General features: G+C 38.1%; 1 protein-coding gene across 1 annotated transcript in view; it reads left to right on the top strand.

Moving 5' to 3' along the window:
• The first annotated feature begins 235 nt into the window (after nt 1-235).
• The window catches only part of lrrtm4l2 (leucine rich repeat transmembrane neuronal 4 like 2), a 32,133-nt gene continuing 16,655 nt past the window's right edge, over nt 236-15,713 (top strand). Inside the window, exon 1 of the mRNA XM_036526175.1 lies at nt 236-239. Coding sequence (XP_036382068.1) covers nt 236-239 — 4 coding nt within the window. The remainder of the gene's footprint in view (nt 240-15,713) is intronic.

Here is a 15,713-nt window from a genome sequence, read left to right as displayed (position 1 = left end):
GGGCGTCATTGTTGCACTTTTTTTACTTAACCATTTTCCTTGGCGCAACGAAGGACAGCTGCGTCCCTATCTGTGCTACTGGTTGAGCGGCTGGCACAGTTTGGATCAAGGGATTAAAGCCGAAACATAGGAACCAAATCTTTGCTCAGTAATCGAGAACTGTAAAGATTTCTCTCTTTCTCTCTTTCTTTTTTTTGGGGGGGAGTTAACACGGGAAACCAACTGGACCCGCGACATGGGTAAGTACACGAAGCGCAATTAATGTTTTAAGCAAATGTGGTGAGAACAACCCCATGACGCTATAGACTGTTCGGTTCTTGTACCCGTTTATGCTAGCTCATACATTACGCACGTTTTTCATTTAATGAAGCAGATGGCATTCGGCTCTGTGCGAGTTGTTTTAGTACTCTTTACACAAAGTTGACGTGTTGGAAGGGAGATACTAAATATGGTGTCATAATGATTTATATGGATTGTTTTTTTCCCCACTTGTAAATACTTGCATTTATAAGTTCACTGATTCCTTGCCGGTTTCAAGCTTGTCTTCGGGTTATTGTAAGCCGATGGACCATCCATCGCTACAAATGACAATGATGTGACACATGCTTAAACGATATGACTTCTTATAAGGTGCTGCATGTTTTCCAGACAATTGTTTTATTTTTATGACTGGTGTCATTTACTGTACCAGCTGCTTATCTATGCATCACTGAACTTGGCTGCCAATTAACTAAGTGCTAGCTTGTGCTCTAATGATAGACTGATTGTGTGCCAGGTGCAGATAATTACTGTACATGCATCATTGTAAGTCTAGCAGATCTGTCTGGTAAGGCTGTGTACATATCACCCCCTCTTACTCACAGTCCATATGCACACATGCTTATCTTCCTAATAAAAAAGAAGAAAACAATACAGCCACACACAATTGTGTTTGGATACAGGAGACCAATGCTGTGGGGAAACTGTGGTAAGAATGTACACAGTATAATAAACGCTTGCGATATGTATGAGGTAGTTTTTGAAACAGGGCGTGTGATGTCCATTTTCCAGATGAATATTCGGTTTTTGGCATGTCACACTGCCAAATGGCAGCTCATTGCATTGCGCTCACCGCGTTCATTACGCATCTGCAGACAAGTTGCAGATATAAGACGTGGGCAGATGACATCGGGTGGCAAGGCTGCAAAGGGTCTCCTCTCGCAGCTGTTAAGAGATGCAGCCTGCATTTGACTCCCTCACTGGATCCCTTATCAAGTGGGCGGTTGTCTGGATGAATAAGTGCCTCACCTTGGTACTGTCTCTCCCCCTCATGTCAATACGTGATAATGGACAGACATGCATGCTGAGGATCATCCTGCTGAAGCCATTCGCATGATTTAACATTACTGATATCCTCATGTGTATGTGCATGTGTAGACGTGGTAGGCACTTTTCCATACAGGGCTGTTACTTAGAAGAGTAAATGGTCTCCCCCCCCCCCATCCTACCTTCCTCTGTATCACATGTAATTGTAAGAAAAAAAAAACTGAATGCAACGTATAATCTAAAAATTAGATCTCAATAACACCTTTTCAATAATGTGGAACAGTCTGCATTTGTCGCAATAAATGCTGATAGGGAAGGGAAGGGGACCCAAACGTGACCAAGAAAATGTGAGCTTTGCCAGCAAGAGAAGCACATCTGTACATAAATTCCAAGTGTACCTCAAATAAAACTGTTTCACATTTATATTGAATTGAGAGGAAGCGTGAAACGTAGCCAATATAGATTGCAATATTTAGTTAGGCAGTACAAACACATCAAAATTTGGTGTCATTTTTTATAAACCAAACTGAATGCCATTATGATGCATCATCAATGTATGCACAATCAATGCATCAATGTGTGCTTTACCAGCAAGAGAAGCACATCTGTACATAAATTCCAAGTGTACCTCAAATAAAACTGTTTCACATTTATATTGAATTGAGAGGAAGCGTGAAACGTAGCCAATATAGATTGCAATATTTAGTTAGGCAGTACAAACACATCAAAATTTGGTGTCATTTTTTATAAACCAAACTGTATGCCATTATGATGCATCATTGTCATGTATCCTTCTGGTCATAGCAAACACTTTGTATCCTTTATTGCTGTACATCATGGTACAGAGACTGGTCAGATTATGGTCAGTATATCCATCATAAGAAATGGTTTACTCATACCTGCAACAAAAGGTGCTGTATCATTTTATCAAATGGTATGGTATGATATGGCTTGGTTATCTTCATTATGCAGATAAACATTTTTGCAGTGATACATACCATATATTTCTGATGGATGCTCCGCACCAGGTTGCAACTGCTGTCTTGTGGGAATCTTGAACAGCCTGGACAAGCCTGTGCCTGTTTATTGGTCTCTGAGCCCATGGATGCCACACATTATCCCAGCGCCACTCAACAAATGTTCAGTTGGACTCAAGTCTAGCAAGTAGAACATGGATGGTTTAACTATTCACATTTCTCTAGAAACCCAGTCACAATTCAGAGTAAGGACGTGGTTTGTCCAGTTGAATTTTTTTGTCAGGCTTGACATTCAACAGGGTAAACCATCCTGTCTCTTCTCTGACCAATGAGGGATGTGTGCAACAGTCAAGATTACTTAAGCATGATCATGGTCATCCACAAAAAAAACAAATTGATTTAAAAAACATAGTCAATGTTTAAAATACATATACTTCATTCTTCTAAAAATACACACGCATAGAGCAATATGTTTTTGTTAGTTTTTTTTTTTTTTTTTTTTTTGAAGTTCAGAATTCCTTTGAATGCATTTGGTATGAACTACTGAGCTGGACTGACTAGGGGAAGCCGTCTGCCCTCATTCAATGATAGGCTTTACTTTCCAGGCAGTACTTAAGACAGGCTGCTCTGATGCATGCAGAATACCCGCGTAGAGGACGCACACAGAAGATTTTCATCCCATTGAAATAGGAATAGTAAAAGGAATTTTATCTATTTTAAGAGTCAAATGAATAATTTTTAGTCATGTTTTGATCTTCATTTTGGTACCTCGAATTTTCTTATAAAGGCTAGACTGCATTTTTGGGTGTCTCTGTTAAAACACTTTCAGATAAATGTATTTGTCCATTGCCTGGTCTCAGCAGCATTTGAAACATAGGGACAAAAAGTGAGCATTAAGTTAGCCATCAGCACAAAGTACATCAGCCTTGAAATGTATCCCTTTTGTCCCCTCTATTTTCCGTACTACACAGTGTTTAATTAACACTATTGATTTTGCTGTGCAGACCCGCACATACACATACATATGATCGGGTTTAGCCTGTTGACGCATCCTTCCTAAATGACTGTGCCAGGGAAGTCAGAGTTCTGTATGCCAAATTATGTTCTACTGCACTGTGAATGCCTTCCAGCCTGTAGTTGTGTCTGTATCCAGAATATCAGTATCTGTATACACAAGTTAGCTATGACTATGCTCAGCCTTCTGTTGTTTCCCTGTGCTAATATCCACAAATAAGGCAATGAGTTGCCAACTTAGATTAAAGAGATAAGATGTCATTCAGCATATTTTTTGTGTTGATTTCCCCCTATGTAGGGCCCGTAGCCCATGGTAGCAGATAGTGGCATTGTGAAACAATATCAAGGAAACATGTTTATGAATTTGCTGCGCATCACAAAAGTCTTACATTAAAACGCTATCAGCTTAGTATGGCCACTGTTGATCCCTAGCCAGCATACAATTGATTAATTATTGTTTATTGTAGCTTGCTAGCTAGCTAGTTGGTGTAAAAAATGACTAGCCTTTATAGTAAAATTTACAGCTGGCCTTCTAATTTCCTCTATAATGATCACCTCCTACTGGTTAAGTCTGGTATTACATTTGCACCACTTTACCACAGTTACATACATAGCATATCTAATTATCCAGTGCACTCAGTTCATATTCTAATGAATTAATATTTTAGATGGGCAACATGAAAATCTGAACTGGGATGCAATCTGCCACCTGTTTTGCATAACTGTCAAGTAAAAAATGTAAATCAATTAATTTCATATGTGGTATAATATTAATATAAAATCGGACACCATATAATCGCTAGGATTGGGTCATGGTTCCTATGCTAACCAAAGTTTCTGTTGTAGCTTAGATTAACAAGTTAACAAGTCTTGTAACAACAATATTATTTTTCAAAACATTTCTACAGATTAGAAGTATATAAATAAATATTTGCATTTAGACTGAAGTGTACCATTGTTATTACAATATTACACTCAAATCAAAATCTACAAAGATGTCAGTTTTGTTACTTTTGTCCTACATCCTCATAGCGAACTCTGTGTAAGTCATTTATTTATGGTTAAATTCTTATCTTTGGGTCTATGATCAGCATGTTCCTCCAAGATACAATATGTTGCATATATCACAATTTATCATTGCATGAGGTATGTAAGAATCCTGTGCCTATCCTATGCCTATAATGGTTCCCTATATTATGCCAAAAATAATCACATAAATGTGAATTCACCCGCCAGAATTTAATTTTCCACTACATCTGAATCGTAATAATCTATCCTTAGACCTATCCTAGACAAAAAAATTTGCATTGATTTAATTAGATGCAATGGCATATAAGCAAGTGTGTTAGTTTCTGTGTGTGTGTGTTTATAAAGATCAATATAATCGCTCAAGTGATACCAATATTGTAATTTTTTATGCTCAGCCATATCTGTATCTGTTGAAACAGGTATCTATATGGGTTGCATCTGTAATGGGTGGGAGCCAGTGAGCGAGCGAGGTTCAAACCGAGGTTCTTACCGCTAGCTGCCAACCCCTTACAGCCAGCGTCGTTGCCAGTTGAGCTAAAGGCAAATTGTCGTTAGCTTGTCGGCAACAACGCTACTTAACCAGGTCTTGGGGGAGTGACGTAACCGCTTCAACCGCTCGGCTACCTGCTACCCGCTACCTAAGGCTTTTTACGCAGGACTCACACAAGCTATTACTTCAGCTCTGCTACACTCTCCCCCCTTTGACCTCCTCTTACTCCTCAGCGACCTCTGGCGGCCAAGCAGTGGCTTAGCCAATGATCCGGGTCACGGCACCAATGTAACGGGTGTCGGTCGGCGAGCGAGCAAGTTTCGAACCGAGGTTCTCACTGCTCGCTGCCAACCCCTTACGGCCAGCGTCGTTGCCAGTTGAGCTAAAGGCAAATTGCCGTTAGCCTGTCGGCAACAACGCTACTTAACCAGGTCTCGGGGGAGTGACGTAGCCGCTGCAACCGCCCGGCTACCTGCTACCCGCTACCTAAGGCTTTTTACGCAGGACTCACACAAGCTATTACTTCAGCTCTGCTACACATCAGTGGGGAATCCCAGTGGGAAACTGGGAAACATGCCATGACAGCCCCTCCAACCCCCCGCCAAACACACACCATGGAGAGCTCACGTTACATACTATAAACACTTGTCTGCAATTTAAAATCAAGTAAATAAAAATATGCTTACTTAATCTATTGAGAACATTTTATTAAAATAAATGTGCTAAGCTGCACATTTTTGGTTATACATTTCATCAGTTTAAAACTTGTGGTGGCCATCCCAGTGTAGTACACATCACTACAAAGGTACAGTGTCACGTAATGCACACTACACTAATATGTTATAGTAAAAATAAATAATGGATTACTGTTCTTAACCTTATAATTAACTGGCAGTATTTCCACAAAGGTAAAGAATATCTGACAAGACCATCTTATGTTGAATTCCCATGGATTTTCTAAGTATTATCACCACCAATTAAATCTTATATTTCTTGGAGAATTCCATTATTGTGTTTATTGGATTATTGCATTTTTCTGGGTCAGTTCTGTCATAAATATGCTGTACCCAGTTCATAACAACAATAAAAATGTTTAATGCTAACCTCAGGATGTGGTAGGCAACAGCAAATGACCTGAGAGTACCAATTTAAAGAGTTATAAAAGAGATATTTAAAAAAGAAAAAAAAGATTTTTTAATTACACAGACACAACAGGCATGCGTCTTCTTATTTTTCCAGCCTCATTTTGTTTACATCCTCTATTCAAAAGGTATCTAGCATTCAGATGTTTCTTGAAAATCCAAACAAAAATATGAATGAATGGAATGATAAGTCAGCTATTCTGACACATTTCAAAGGAGACTGAAAGGTAAGATAAGTATTGGGCACATCAGTGGCTAAATGTCAGTGTGCATGAAGAGGGCAAATGAATTCCACTGGGATATTGTAGGCCTACAACAGATGAGAAAAAAAAATTATAGTACATTTTTATTTGGATTAGATGTGCAGATTAGAAGGTGCATAATACATTACAGCCAAAATACTTGTCATAACAGTATTCTAGACTCAAGTGTATTGTTCTAATTTTTATAATTCTTTTTCAATTCTGAATCAGAACCACCACTGGGTTAATTAATGGTAATAACATTTGAAAATATCACAAAAAAAAAAAAATACAATTTTTTGTGATGGTAGGTATGTCATTTGCCAAGTTACAAGTTGGCATACCTCATAATTATACAGCAGTGAGACTTGGGCCCCTTTTGGGCTTTCCTGCAGAAATAACAGCTTTGACCCTAGGGTCTGACTCATTACAAATATTAACTTCTGTGTCATCTAACCTCATTTAAACATGCAGAATGTGGATACAATGTCATACAGCCACACAGTAAATGTCCCAGTTTGGACCTTTTCCTCCTTCTTCCTCATCATCTTCTCCATCTTATTTTTCCTGCCACATTACATCATCAGTAATGCTCCGGGGACCAGATAATGTTAATGAATACTTGCTTGCTAGCTAAATTTCTAACCAAAAGATCCATAATAATGCTAATATGGCATTTATAACCTTAATAGGCTGCCAAAAACATTTATAAAATACACTCTCTATCATTTCTGATTTTACAACATTACATTGTTTGTTCATGATGGGTAACCAGGCTGAAAGGGTAGGCCTTTACATCCCGGTTCTATATTTGCTTTTCACAGCCATCTGCAACTTACCATTTCCATGTTTCTAATGGTTGCCAGCCAACCAGCTCACTGGCTAACTACCTACCCATTCTATCAGGTCAGTTAAATTGGTAGTCAGACATGCTAGTTAATTCAGTTTTCAGACCCTTTATTTAACAGCCAAGTCATTAGCTAGGTAGTTGACTCATCAACTACTTAGCCAATTAATATAACAAGAATGTAGGAGGCATGGGGTAGGTTTGCTTTGGAATACTACTTGATCACCTTCTGAGGTGCCCCAAATTGTTCAGGTTGACTTGGATTATGTTGCTGTCAGTTCTTTGCATGGCAAACCTGCTTTTGCAAGCAGGGCTGTGGGAAGTAGGGATGCTGCGGGTGCTGCAGCACCCCCTGTTGGAAAAGGCAGACATCACAGCACTCTCTGCCAGATGCAAAAAAAATAAACATATTAAAACATTTAGAATAATTCTCTGTTGTTATTTACATAAGAATTTAATGCTTGAGGAAGTTTTGAGAAATAATTAGCAATACTGAATAATTATTAATTATTAAAATAATGCCAAGCATCATGGTCAACGGACGTCATGTAGCCTAGTCATCTAGTAGCTAGTAATGTTGCATCATTCAAGGTAGCTAGCTATCACAATGGCACAGAAACTGGTAAAGACACTTTTGCTGCAGAAATGTATTTGGCTATGTTGTTGTGTGCTGTGCAAATCCAGCCTGGACATGCAAAAAATGCACCTCCCACTACAGCACCCCCAATTTAAAGCCTCTTCCCATGGCCCTGTTTGCAAGCATATCTAAGGACTTACAGACAGTATGCATGCATTTGTAACTTGCTGTTTCTGTATACTGGAAGTGTTTTTTGAGTCAGTTAAATACAGAATGGATAATCAAAATGACACCCTTAGGTATGTATTCTGATTTTCTTTTCAAAAACAGCAGTTACATTTTCAGGGGGCAGCTTTGTCATTTCTTAGTTATCTGTAAAAGGACAGAACATGTATGGATTATAAACACATTAGTTATGATGAAACTCAAGATTAAAAGTACAGATCCACCATTAGGTTCATAAAATCTGTTTTTTAGAGATTGTTTTACTGTTTACAGACAAAAACACATGCACACACTCGCATAAATACACACACTCATATATGCTGATATTGTTCTACTCAACACAAAGTGAGAAATGCAGGCAGTGCAGATAGAGTCATTCAGTAGATACCATACTTTTAGTTTTGCAAATCGGGGTTTATCACTGCACACAATAGAGCTCCCTGCTATAAGCTTAAGAACGATCTCTCTTTTCAGTTTCCCTAATTAATTTTTTTTTTTTTAAAAAAAGAACTGTACATCTCCCTCTCTTTTCCTTTCATTCCCATAGGCAGAATTGTCTCTGCTGCCTTCAATCTGTTGCCGCTTCTGTGGTTGCTACTACCAAATCTCCAGATTGCCTCTGTGCATTTTAAAAAATACAAAGTGTAATTGAGGTCACATATTTTAATTTTTACAATAGACCCAGTGAAACTGCACCATGCACCAATTTTTAGTAAAGCTCACTCGGTGATTATGTAAGCCTTATTATATGATTATCAGTAGTAATAGTAGTAGCAGCAGTAGTCAGTGTTTCTTACAGAGTGTTTTTATTGAATGCCTGAACAAGAGATCTGTGATTTTTTTTCTTAACTCTACAAACTTTTTTTCTTAACTCTACAAAAAAAACATTGTCAGTGTGGAAACAAGCAGTGTTCGGCTGATTCTAACTCGTCGTACATTGTGAGCATTCAGCAAAATGCACAGTAAATACCTTTTTGTTGAATTACAATTTTTGTATTGATATTTTGCAATTGTACTTTTCTTGCACTATTAAAATACATTCACTTTTGCACTTTTCATGCATTCGTTTTTGGTATAGATGGCTTTGTGTGACTATAGAAACAATAAGCCTTTTTTATATTTTTTAGCTTTATCCAGTGTACCTTTTATTGGTATCTATTTGTATTCTCAGTTGGAAAAACAAAAATTCAGTAGACCCGAAATAAGCATATTTAACAATCCCATTGCCCCCATTGTTTAACGGTTAAATGGAGATACAGTTTGAATGTAATATTATGGACTTGTGTGACTAAATAGCTTTTTGGTTAGCAAGCTTTGATTTTTTGGTAATAGTGTTGCTAATTTACTGTAAATTGAAAAATATAATGGTGTCGTAATAATAGAATATAATGTTAGAATACTATGTAATATTGTCATAATTTGGGGGAAACCTAGTTCTCTCTCTCTCTCTCACACACACACACACACACACACACACACAAACTGTCACACACAAACTGTCACATACTGTTCACAAACTTAACTCATTCTAAAATATAAGATAACTCTTTTTAACTTACCTTTGACTTCCATTATCCTCTGGCAACGATTTCAATTGCCCCTCCCACATCACACAACTAAGCTAATTTCTGTGGTAAAAACGGTAGTAGTAGGCTATTAGTATTCAAGGGAGTAATATAGTAAGACAGTTTAAATACGTCCTTTTTAAAACAATATTTTAATTAGCATACTACAGAGAAATGACTATAGGTGTAATGTTGTTCTATTCTGTATTTAACATTCTGTAGGTTTTTTTTTTATCATTAACATAAATGGACATGGAATAATGGATTTTAAGTGTGCACAAAGTACTTCAAATCTATTTTGCAGTTTTAGTATGACCAACTTAGAAGTCTAAAAACAGATTGCTGTTCTGCATTGGTAATGTGATTATATCACACAGATTTGTAGTTGAAAAAAGTCATTTAAAAGCTTAAGCCTTACATCAGAGTCAAAACATTTAATAATGTAATATATGTCCTGCTACCAGATGGAAGTTTTGCATATTTACGGACTTGTACTCCTAAAAGATTCCTTTTTGTCAGGCAGTGGGAACTAATATCAAAGACAGTTTCCCTGGGTGGCAGGAGGGTGAAAACCATCGTGAACCCTGGAGTTTCCTTCTATTTTCCAAGTCCTGCTTCAAAACAGTTGGCCAGAAATGGAATGGCTTGTTTGAAGGTGTATTTCCTGGCCTCAGCTTCAAAAGATGTTTGATATATTTGGTGGAAGTCATCCAGCATATCCTATATCCAACATATATTCCTTGTTTAAAATTACATTGGAGTGTCTTGCAGTTTGGTCATGGCACAGATCTTGTGCTGTTCCAAGATTCTGTACCCATTAGTTGATGTTGTGATGCTACAGATGTCTAGAATTGTGTAATTGTTGTCAACAGCACAATGACTGATGCAGCTTTTTACAGCAGATTTTTTTTCTTCAAGGTTCCAGCAGTAATATCACACTTTGCATTTCATGAAGGTGTGCGGGAAAGCTGTTTTACTCACCAAGTGCTAAATTACAGTACTGTTCCACTCAAACAATGGTGTTATCCACTCCACTGCACGTCAAATGATGGCGTTCATTCAGAAGCTCATTGTTTAGTGTCTGTTGAGAAAAATGTGTTGTACCACCTTATTGCAATCGGGCTATGACAGAAATGCTTAGCATATTCAAGCAGTGAATCAGTTTTGATTAGTTTAACTTTGGTCTAAGAATCATATCACATTGTGAGAGGAAGGCAATGTATACTGTAGAAAAAAAATCACTGTCTGGGGAAACGCTGTTGTAGTTCAGAGATTTGAAAAGAAATACTGAGATCATTACTCAAGCTGTGTATATGTCACTCTCCAAACAAAGAAGAGCTGACTAATGAGACAGCGTCACAGAAAGCACTATAGGTGGCAATTCATGGAAAATGCCAAAGCACACTTATTCATTTACCAAATTAAACTGATTGTGAATCCAGTTGATACCTTGATAGAAATGACACACAAATAATGTCAGTCAATACAAAGATTATCTAGCTACTAGATGCCTCCACATACTCTTTTCTCTATATAAGCATAAGCCAGCTGGCAGTTTAATTTGCAAACTTAACACATAAAAAGTCAACAATTTGTTATTCTCTCACCACTATTCAACTAATCCTTTCTCTCAATGCCACAGAAGAGTATGGTGTCTTTATGAGCTTGTTTAGGCTGCATTTTGGTATATTTAGTAGTTTTGAGTGATACTGAAAGCTGACAGGAAAAGATTCAGCTGTACCAGATAAAACAGCTTCTGGCTCAATAAAGGCACTTGCTCATTCACTATGTCTGAGGAGAGCACCAATTGATCTCAGAGGAACAATCTCATTCTGTAATACTGCTAACGTGGAGACAAACTTGTCTTCACTATAGTGATCGATCTGGTGCCATCGAATTTGCTTGGCTAATGAATAGAAGGGCCCGTGTGCTGTGGTGATAAATGTTTGCTGTGGTTTAAAGGATGCATGGATTTTCCTAATCTTGTCTGTTAAATCCTTAATTGTGAGAACTGAGTGGACTTGATCCTGCACCAGGGACAGCACTGAAGTGATACTCTAGACTATTTTCTTCTTTGATGTGTGCTTAGCTGACCATGCTGTTTTACCAGTATTTCACTCACCTTCTCAGTAAAGTATACATTGTGATACATTAAAATGGGGTAAAGATCCTTTGGAGAGTTGGGTTACAGGGATGGTTACAGAGATTTTTTGTAATGTTGGCTGTCATTTTATTTGTACAGAAAACAGATAGGTGTGGAATATTCCTCACTATGGCACATGCATTCCCCCCTTTTCCCTAATGTTTCCCCCTGGATGGTGTTACATTCAACCACTGGTGCCAAGATATGATGTGTTCACTGTTGCAATTGAGTCATGGTCCATTATTTTCCATGACCGATGTTGTGAACAATGTTTTTTTCCCTCAAAGCTTGTCATACCACTCCATCTTCTACATGATTTTTTTTTACTACTGCTACAACAGACTAACCTAAGATGTCCACTGTAGGACAGACATTATACTGCATCAGTCCTACATTATTTTAGTAAAACAATTCTTTTCATGTACTGTTATTTATAATTTTAAGAACTATTAAGAACCATCCAAAACTCGTCTCTGTTGTTGAGAAAATTGTTCTTCTTGTATACTATAATGACATTGTTTCGATTCTCTGGACGATTACTGTACAAGTTAAAACCAGAATTAGGTAGGGTGCTAGTGAATTCATAAAGCCCCCTTTGAAGCAGAGCAGGTAAATTCATTATGTGCAGTCTAGGTAATCCATCCCAGAGTAGGTTGAGAATATTTTTTTTTCCAAGAATGAAGCTTAAAATGCCCCCACCGAGTTTGCTAGGTTTGGCAGCTGTATCAAGGAGGCTCTCTTCAGAGGAGATAGAGAGGAGAAACCTCAGGGGTAACCTCAATCTGTGGGGAAGCCCATTCCATGTCTGCCCTCAGTTTAGAACCCCATACACAATCTATCGAACACAGAAGAAGGAATGTGAAACATCACCAATTGTCCTTTGTGTTACATTACATTACATTGCATGCATTTAGCAGACGTTGTTATCTAGGAGAACTTCCAGCAAAATAGAACATAAGTGTATCCATTCAAGTAAATGAGCAACAGTGTCAGACCAGGCTAACAACACTCCCAGACCAGTGAATGTGAGCATAACACTAGTCCTATTTCAGAACCTGTCACATTGTAAAAATACAAATGTGATTTGTTTCTGGGTGAATTGATTTCCTTCCTTCACGGCAGTACCGCTTTGAGATCCGTGCATGAAAAGCCCTGTATGAATGCAAGATTTTACTGCATTGTTATAAAAAGAGGCTACTTTGTTGCTTCTGGTTTTGGAGCAGATTGTGCTTTCCATTTATAATGAGGAGCCAAAGTGTGTAGGCTGCTATACTTCAATGGATCACTTATTAATTCCCTACTTTAAGGTGAAAGAGACTGTTTTAAAATGGCCGTATAAAGCAACAGTTAATTACCAGGTATTTGAGCTTTTGTCTTCTTTTGGACAAAACATATAACAGAAAATATTTGTCAGAACAGACTTTAAAGCCTTTTTGTATATACCTCAGATTCCACTACTCTTTTTTGTCAAAGTAATATTATATATAAAGTGTGGTATGTGTATTTTTCTGCTGAGTCTATGGAAAATATGACAGGAGGGTTTTTTTGCAGGGTTAATCAAAGAGATTTTGTGTACAGTTATTTATTTATTTATTTATTTATTTCAGAAAATTAATAGATTGAAACAAAGGTAAGTTTAAACATGATGTCTTGCCTGGAATCCTTAAAGCCTGCTGTGGAGTAAATACATCAGAAACCATGTGTTGTTCTCACTGGAGAAACAGAAAAAGTTTGCAAATTGGCACAAAATATAAATAACATTGATACAGAAATTATCAAACATACATGATTCATTTCTCCTGACCAAACAGACTATATGAAAATACTGCAGTGTTATACCATTCCATTTCATTACACCCGTCTAGATCCATCACTGAAGTGGACATGTTTGCAAAGTAGTGGTTAAGCTCAGTGCAGCAGCATTAGCTGGTGGCTATGACCCCTGCAAGGGTTCAGAACTCTGTTGATTTTTCTCTCGGATGAGTTGGTCCCTGTGGGTCAAGGATCTGGGTACGATTATGCGTGCATCAACAGAGAACCGTAGGAAGGTTTGTCCACTGCATTTATCTGAATCATTGTTTTTTAAGTTGTTATTGTATTTTTTTGCACCCATGCAGTGTTTCATCACAGTTTTTTCCCTTGATTATCTCTCAGGAGTGCTTTGGGGGAAATGCTCTTCCTGTCAGTGTAATAAAACGCTGCAGCATTTTTCGTGTGAAATATCAACTTGTCATTCCGCCAAGGGAGATGGCAGCTGACTCCCCTGCAGTTGCCAAAGACTTCCCAGGCTTTTGAAAGCCGCTGCCACTGAAACAAGAGAGATTGAGAAGAGTTACTTTTGAATGAACTTTCTGGTCTGTGTGGAATGACATCATCCAGTTGTAGTTGGAGGGTGAGGTGAGATCGATTTTACCCGGGAGACTTGACTTGGAAAAACACACACAAACCCTGAAGAGTAAACAATCCCCATATTACTACTGCAGTTTTATCATTTCTGTGTGAAAGCCACCAGGAATAGAAGCTACAATACCCTGGAACGGCAACAAAGCAGAAAATCCATGTTTTTCTTTTGTGAAGGAGAGCACCATGAAAGTGGCGCGTGATTCACATTTGTTGAATAAATTGCTTGCTAAACAGTAACCCAGCAGTTCTTTTTTTGTAAAAATCGTTGCCTAGGTTTCTTTTTGAAATCTTGCGGCAACCATGTAAAATGTTTACGTTTTTTTTTTTTTTTTTTTTTGGGTGGAAAGAATGCTCTAAGGCTAAAAAGAACGGTTTAGAAACTTGGCTGGTGTGCAGTTTCTATGCATGAAAATGATGAATGAAAAAATATATTACATTCTACTAAGCTTTGCTTATTGTGTCATTCAGGCTACAATCCGTAAACCAACCTATATATGACTGGGGGAAATAGGGTGCTAAGGTAGCTCAGAAGACATGGCATTACCCATCCTTTAAGACAATTCAATTAAGCCAGATTATAAACGGCCCCCCAAGGACAGGAGGGGAACAATCCCCATTGCTACCGAGCAGGATGTTCCATTAACAATCAGTGACGGCAGGCAGATCAATCTGAGATTGAGGGAGCCACTTCCCTCCCTCGCACTTAAAAAGCACTCAAGGAAATTGATAAGACGTTTTGAACGGGTTACACTGTAAATTCTTCTGAGTGATGGTGGAGCTGTGGTAGGATCCAGTGAACTTCAGGTACTAAGCCAAAGAGCACTCATCATTACGCGTTTCGGGTAGAAGGAGCCCGGGATTTGCCCCCAGTGAGATGCTGTATGTGTGTGGAGAATCTCTTAGTGATACCTATGGATTTCTGTCCATTTACTCTCTACTCCTAATGTTCCCTCTGCTGAGGCCTTTCCAAGTTTCCAAATGGTAACTGCACTGATATATAACTGAATTAACTGGAGAGTGATTTCCAGCTACAGTGCAGTACGTGTTAACTGTACCAATAGGATTACCCGTTAGGAGAAATTGATGACTCTGTAAATTGCTGCGTATGCTTGATCGGTTCCTGCCTTGCTCTTTTGCGCTCTTGCCTGTTAAAGAGCAGAGAAAAAATGTGGAACCCCAGGGCCTCATTTTCATGCATCTTTTGGTATCTTTTGAAATGTACTTTTTAGAGTGTGCATTGCAATCTTCACGTTGGAGCCTGGGTAGAATAACAGTAAGTCTGGTAAGGATGGGCCATCCCACACGTAATGAAATTGCCTTAGAAATTTATCAAAAAAATATTACAGAGGAATAATGAAAAATATTACAGAGGAATAATGCTTAAGGTAACTAAATACAATTTCCCGTAGTTTTTCAAGTTATATGAAAAAACTACTATCTAGATGAAGCACTGTGATGTGCAACCTGTGCATGGTCACCCTTCACTGACAAACACACAGGAGCTATCATATAGCTTCCACTCTGCCTACCATAGGAAAAGGTCAAAAATAAAAGTACTCCTGAGTGAATGCATTGGTTGTCAATGTGAAACAAGTTTAACATACAGTTGGTGATTCCAAAATAGGGTTATGTGAAGGGGAAAAGGGCAAAAAATACTATGAAGTGATACACTCATCTGTGATTCATGCTGTCCTTAGCTTTTAATGAAGCAAATTTTGGCAATAATGCCATGTTGGGAACTGGAACAGAATGAG

The sequence above is a fragment of the Megalops cyprinoides genome, chromosome 4 (assembly GCF_013368585.1).
Source record: "Megalops cyprinoides isolate fMegCyp1 chromosome 4, fMegCyp1.pri, whole genome shotgun sequence".
In the NCBI taxonomy this organism is placed as follows: domain Eukaryota; kingdom Metazoa; phylum Chordata; class Actinopteri; order Elopiformes; family Megalopidae; genus Megalops; species Megalops cyprinoides.
The sequence above is the reverse complement of the archived record's forward strand: the minus strand, read 5'-3'. Positions and strand labels throughout refer to the sequence as shown.